Raw genomic sequence first — 7,007 nt, 5'->3', positions numbered from 1 at the left:
TGTACACATAAATCTGTATATTTAAATTTTTGTTATTTTTTGTTAAATGGGGCAGATGTTATAAGATTTTTTCTTCAGCTTCCTTTCATGTTATGAGATTTGTGTTTCTTTTTTTGTTGTATTGAAAATTTTGTTTTTAATCGAAATGAATATTAAACTAAACTAAACTTTTTGTGCTAAGTATGTACAGACTTCAAATAGCCACAATAGTACTGATAATATAAAAAACAATACAACCTAAATGGTCCCCTGCCATCCGATAGCACCTTACAAGCTTGTAAAAATCTCACATTTACTTGATAATTCCTCCATATTAAAATAATCTGGGAATAAAGCGAAACAAACTTTAACTCACACCCACTCTGATCTTTTCTCCTGCCCGTCTTCATTACCCTGCTCAGGAGCAACGCCCAGCTCCAGCAGCACACACTGACCCACCCTCCTGGTACACACTGCTGTGGACGTGGAAATACTCCCCACTTGAKCTCCTGCCTCTGCAGAGGATAATCCAGCTTCTCGTCTGGGTGGAGGCGGAGGTTTTAGTCTGCTGCGTTTGCTAATTCGAACTGATTTTGGAGTCCCTAGTTGCTCCTGGGGGCAGAGAGCCACCTCACTACCATTCCTCTCCAGGACATCCTCTTGAGGGTAGTCGTCGTTTTTGTTGCTGCAGTACGGAGTTCCTACAGAGCACGGGTTCTTCAGGGTGGGCACCTCCTGACCAGAGCAAAGTTTCCCTCCTCCACAAGAATCCCTGCTGCCGCGCCTCTTCCTGAAGCTCCCAGTTTTCCCAGGCTGCGCATCAGGATCTCGTTGAGCAAGTCCCGTGTTTGGATCTGTCCCTGCTGAGGCCACCTCAGCTGACAGGAAACACCGCTCCTCTTCAAGCATCTTCTCCACCATCATCTTCCTGCTGGTCTTCTGCCTCACAAAGCGTTTGATGGCGCAAATGAGATCCACAGCATTGAGGAAAAACGAGAGCGTGGCCACGGCGAGCATGAAGTTGAGCATCACGGTTTTCTCCGTGGGCCTGGAGATGTAGCAGTCCACCTGGGTGGTGCACGGAGCCTGCTGGCACAGAAACCTCGTGGGGACGTGGAAACCAAACAGATAGTAGTGAGCTGCCCCGAACCCTGCCTCCAGCAGAGTCCTGAACAGCAGGTGAAGGAAGTAAGCTCCCATGAAGCACCGTGCCCCGGCTCGCTGCTCAATCACCAGAGGCACCTTGTTCAAGCTCGACTCGTTAAACAGCTGAAAAGCTTTGGCTTGGCCGGTGGCGCTCAGGGCCACCGAGAGGGTATTTGTCACCTCGTGGACCACGTAGACGACAAAGATGATGAAGGGGAGGCTCAGAGAGATGAGCTGCACCAGCCAGAAACGAAAGAGCGAGACGGGAGAGAAATGATCGTAGCACATGTTGGCGCAGCCGGGCTGAATCGTGTTACAGACAAATCGGTCCTGCTCGTCCTGGTAGAGAGGGTAACCGGCSAAGAGGAGGACCAGGATACGGACGAAGACCATCACGACGAGCCACACTTTTCCTGTTCAAAAACAAACACTTATTACAATGAATTCCACTTTGAGACCTTTGAAATAAAACATTTAGATTTTTTTCTTTAATTTATGCTAGTATTTTTAATTTTGTGCAAATTTATCATCTACTAAAATCAACTCACCCATCAAAGGGATGCTGTGATTGATGGAGATAAAGATGAAGCCTGAGGCACCTGATCCAACCATGTTTGCTTCGCCCAAGGTCTTCAGAAATCTCCCCGTCCTGCTCGGTTGTCGGCCAAATGGATAAAATCCCTCACTTYATAGCCTTTTTACATCTACTCCTATTACCGAGGGTCATGGTGGCTACCATTCTCCAGGTGGTCAGCAGAGAGACACATTCCTGAACGGAGCAAGGTCTTGGAGGTTAAAATCCATTCTGAAAAGCTCCAATCAACCCAAATAGTCTGAACAAAGTAAACCGTGCAAACATCCGGAGTTACCTCTTCTTTCTGTCCCCTGCAGACAACTGTCTGCCCCCAGACAACAGAAGACAGGAGCGTGTCCTATTGTGGGTCTATTCTTAACACATTTCCAGAAGCATGCAGCCTCCTGGCATTGCAAAGATATTTTTGTGCTGCTAGTCGTCCTCCCTGCATAGGAACAAGCCTTCATGCTTACTCATTCTAAATCGCTGCATTAAAGTCCTTAAGCGCAAATGGCAAGCATGTTCACACTGACCACTTCCTAATCACACACACCAACAATGAGCTACCATAACATGTAGACTCATAAAGACTGAAACTCACTATTTCCCTACAGGTGATGGGAGTTTTATGGTGAGAAAGGGGGATTTACCGCAGAATCCTGTAGTCTGGGTAGACGTGATAAAAGAAGTTTAGTTTAGTTCAGTAAACACAGTTAAAACAAAAATCATTCTAAATTTAATAGTAGGTTCACTTTTTTAGGAAATGCATTAACTTTTTAACAAATCTGATCACAAACACAAAAAAGGCCTCAGCAGTAGAAGATCACCGATCAATGAGCATCAAGATTTCCATTCTGAATTATACAAACTGGTCCAACAAAGAACATTTACAGTTAAAGTTGTCTTTAAATCCTAAGGATTTTATGTCTCAGGGCAAAAAGTGAAATCCTGAGGACCCTAAATGGTCTTTAAAATACAGTATAGGCACAGTACATGCCATCTTGGATGAGCCACAAAGCGTGACATGTTTGTCAGCGTGGCAGTTTCGAATATTCAGATGTGTGTTGACACAATGTCAAAGAGGAAGGACAGCGGTGCTGATCTTAGAAAAGCAACTGTTACTGTCCGTCTGTCTAGCCATTTCCAAACAAACTGAGGCTGACAAAATCATCTGGGAACTGAAAATAGGAGTTAATGCTTCCTTAGACTGGATAATAGATGTCAATATTCAAAAAATGAATCTAGATTGTGTTCCAAACACAATTAAAACAATCAAATATGTCTTGTTATGATAAAATTAAAATCCATCAGATATTAAGATCCTTCTTCATAAACAATGGCACTGATATGCACAAAGTTCAGAATGTGGGTGGTCTTTTAAGGGTCTTGATCAGGTCTTCGGGTGTGTATTAAAAACTTAGCGAGCCCCCCATAATGTGACTAACTGGGGTAATCCTGTTCCTCAAGAGCAGCTATCCTGCATCTTTTACTTTCCTTGTTCCAACACACACATTGGATTACCTTTTCATGTTCTGCAGAAACCCATTAATCAGAGAAACCTTTAGAACATGTAGACCACTGCTACTCAAGGACCAGGATTGAACTCCTCTGGGATAGATCATGGAAGGTAAAACATGAACAGAACTACAACAAAGACACGGTGGTGCTCTTATGGGATTCTGGGTGAAGCAACCACTGAAGACTTTTGACAAAAATACAGCAAATATTTTAGGATCGACACCACGCTAATTATTTTTTGGATCATGAATGAAGCCTAAACAAACAGCCAGGTTGTAATTTTGTTTTGCTCATCATGCCATGTTTGCAGGTCTAATTGAAGGGAAATGTTTGACAAATACTTTCACAAAAACTCAAAGTATATCTTTTCGTGGGCACCGAATAGCCTTGAAAGGCAATTGTCAAAGGAAGCCATTGAAATGCAAATGAGGGCCAAGGATTAAATGTGTCCCATAGTGACAATTTAGAAAAGTATAATCTCAGTGCTACRATTTTCTGCGAGGCCTTTGTAGAAAACAAAAAAATCTCCTTTCTGGGAGAAGAAACCCTATTACATCAATCTAACGATATAGTACATAATGAATTATTGCTGTTATTGTGATATGTGAATGGCACTAATATAGCTACAGGTTCTCTAACAGATGTAGTGTTTATTAGGTCGTTGGAGTAACATGACCTGTTGATAAATAACAGTCACATTGTACACAGTATTTTGTTGTTGGTGCACAATTATTGTTTTTCTAGACCTAAAATATGGCGAAATAAAGCAAATTGTAAAAGGCTAAGTCTTATGACCTATGTTAATTTGTTACTTTTATGTATACTGCATTGGTACTGAGTTGGGGTGGGGAAAATACACTGTAAGAACGTTACATACTACATTTCTGTAGTTTTAACTGTTATTGTTTGTGTGTTTTGTTCATATGAGTGATGGTGATGCAGAATATCTTGCTGTTCTTCAATAAAAGTCAAACTGCAGTGTTCTGTAAGTGTTTAGATATCGTGACCACCGTCTTATAGTTTGGTGGTTCCCAACCCTTCAAGGAACACTATCCTGCATATCACGTGTTCCTGCTTTGACATACCTGATTTGAATGAGTGATTAACAAGTTTCTGAAGAATCTGAAGGTCTGCTGAAATGCAGGGAAACAACTAAAACATGCAGGATAATTTTCCTTGAAGACCAGGGTTGATAACCACTGTTCAGGTTTTTCTTTTCGGGTTAGTTGGTCAACTCATGCAAATCTCTGACAGTTTCATCTTCAATTCTCCTCATCATCAACTAAAGTCCAAACCCACAACAGCAACTCAAACATCAGTTTTCTTTCAGATCTCTGGAATGAAAAGATGAAAATGTTGGTTTTATCCAGGTATACAGAAAAGAAAAGGAAAAAGGAAAAAAATGCTTTGTACTGTATGTGTTGTTGGTGCTTTCAGTGCCACATTTATTCCAACAGCAACCCACATACAGTACGAATGCTGTATTTATTTATGAGCCAGGAATACAAACACACAGCTCTAACCTGACTGATACTGACTGATAATGAAGATGACAAGTGGCGATGTCTATTATAAATCCAAGCAAGTATGCCACAGTACCAYGGCAGTACAGAGCATTAGCATAGTGTAACACATAAATAATTTATTGTTCGGTCACTGATACGGTGGTTTTGACCAATGTGTTGTTTCCAAAACTGCCATCAAGTTTTTAAAACTGAGCCATAAATTTGTGGCAAACACTGTACACTGGATCCAAAACCTAAAGAGGTGGTGTGATGTGTGTGTTATTTTTAGGCATCTCAATATACTGTAGAGAAACAAAAGGAAAACTATTGATTTGACAACAAACAAAAGAAAAAGACACCATCAATTTATTGCAAGATTGACATTTTAATTCTTGTTTGCTTAAGAAGAGAAATGGTAACGTGGAACTCATAAAACATACCGAGCAAAACAATTTTGGCAAACTGAGAAGAATAAAAACATAACACAAACACACAAACAAGACACTATAATAAAATACAACTTGTTCAAAATGTTCACAAAGGTTCACAGCTACAGCAGTCGACTGTTAGTACGGGAAATCATTATGATCGAAGTTGAACTTTTCAAAACACAAAAGTTATTGTAGTAGAGAGGAAGAAAATTAAGAAACAAAGGAGAAAAAACACTATGGAGAGGTAGAGTTCAGTGCACAAGGCTGTGACAAACATCTAGTAACCTTTTGACAAGACACTGCAGAAGAGTTCCTTTTCTACCTCAGAATGCACCATCGGCTCCGGTAACACCGCACTGCAATGTATGTACACACATACAATAAATAAGATATACAATCATTGAAGACAGTTTGAACTCACAAGAGCACAACATTGCTTTTCTAAAAAATGTTTGTACTTTTTTTTWAATTTGCCACTCATTCAAAGTCCAACAACAAAAAGAAACTCTTTTTAAGAGTAGTCGACTCTTTGAGCAACTCGTGTGCAAGTGGGCTGAGTCTGAACAAAACACGGTAAAAACAATTGTCCTTCATTTCTCTGCGACTTTGGTACGATTCTTTCCCTTCCCAGGTCTGGGTCAGCCAACGAAGTGACCAATTGGATACTTTAGTAGTTTGATAAGTTGAAACATGCCATGGAGACGGCACATCGATGCACAAAGCAAGGCTAAGACAATGTCATAGTTTCAACGGAACCCTTTTCAATTAATTTATTATGCGTAGACAAATGCATTTAAAACATTTTTCCAAGAATTTGCAAATTTCGTCAAGAAATGTCAGCCCACACGTAACTTCTTATTTAGAGTGAAGGAACAAGAGTCCAGTTGATCGTGAAGCAAACAGTTGCTAGAATAAATATAATACAAGTTTTATTTCACACACTAATCAAATCGATATTCTCAATTTCTTCTAACAATACARTTTGTAGGTGTAGCCTATATTAGATCTTGTATATTCTGTTTTTACTCTGATAGGAGTCATTTGTTCATAAAAAATACTGATTCTTAGCTTTGCCAACATCCAGAAAATAAAACAAAAGAACACTGAAGTTCTGAAACTAACAAAATGGTGTAAAATCCTTTTTAGACATTTATTTGTTTATTACATCACAAATAGTTTTTAATTACTGAGCTCTGCATCAATTATGATAATGATTTAATAATCCACATAGCAACGTAGGGACCTGAAAAGGTATTAGCCTATCAGACAGCACGTGTAATGACACCAAACGAAGCAAAGATTTAAAATTATCACATGAAGTTAGCTGGTTATGATTGCCCAAAACCTGAGACCATTTCAAAGGAACATACAAAGTGAAAGGAAACAGATTTGGGTGGAAATGGGACGCTAAACCCCATATCTACTGCTCCGGATATGTTTTAAACAGATACCCGTTTATTATAACTAAAATCTTTGTTCCAAAAACACTGCAGTATCCATGCTACAACACTTTAGGTGGCAGAAACATCTACAATAAGGACTATTTAAAATACAGAAAGAAAAAAAAACACAAAAGGTGGACTGTTTCCTAGTTATGAGTTCTAGCAGAGCCTAGTTTTTCCGGATCATGGGTCGACTGGTAAAACTTTGATGTTGCTACAAAAAAATGCCACTGGAATTGTGCACATTTAACGAGTTCAAAAAGCAAATTCATAGGTTAGATATGATCCTAAAGGACAGTTTAACATGAATTAGTACATCAAGTCTGTTGTAGGTGTCACCTCGAGTGAAGTAACAAGATTTACTACCTCGAAGCAGGCCTCGGACAGGCCTGACGAGAGGACAGGAACTCTG

The 7,007-nt window shown here is 39.9% G+C and overlaps 1 protein-coding gene across 1 annotated transcript; it reads right to left on the bottom strand.

Annotated features, from left to right (window-relative positions):
• Positions 1-131: 131 nt before the first annotated feature.
• On the bottom strand, positions 132-2,337 carry gjd4 (gap junction protein delta 4). Its single transcript, XM_014013534.1, has 2 exons — positions 1,674-2,337; positions 132-1,538 (listed from the first exon to the last, which is right to left on the bottom strand). Exons 1-2 carry the CDS (start codon positions 1,735-1,737, stop codon positions 352-354), a joined length of 1,251 nt encoding a protein of 416 aa, XP_013868988.1. The 5' UTR covers positions 1,738-2,337; the 3' UTR covers positions 132-351.
• Between the last annotated feature and the right edge of the window lie 4,670 nt (positions 2,338-7,007).

Source organism: Austrofundulus limnaeus, unplaced genomic scaffold (assembly GCF_001266775.1).
Source record: "Austrofundulus limnaeus strain Quisiro unplaced genomic scaffold, Austrofundulus_limnaeus-1.0 Scaffold103, whole genome shotgun sequence".
Taxonomy (NCBI): Eukaryota; Metazoa; Chordata; class Actinopteri; order Cyprinodontiformes; family Rivulidae; genus Austrofundulus; species Austrofundulus limnaeus.
This window is presented reverse-complemented; position numbering and strand designations above follow the sequence as displayed.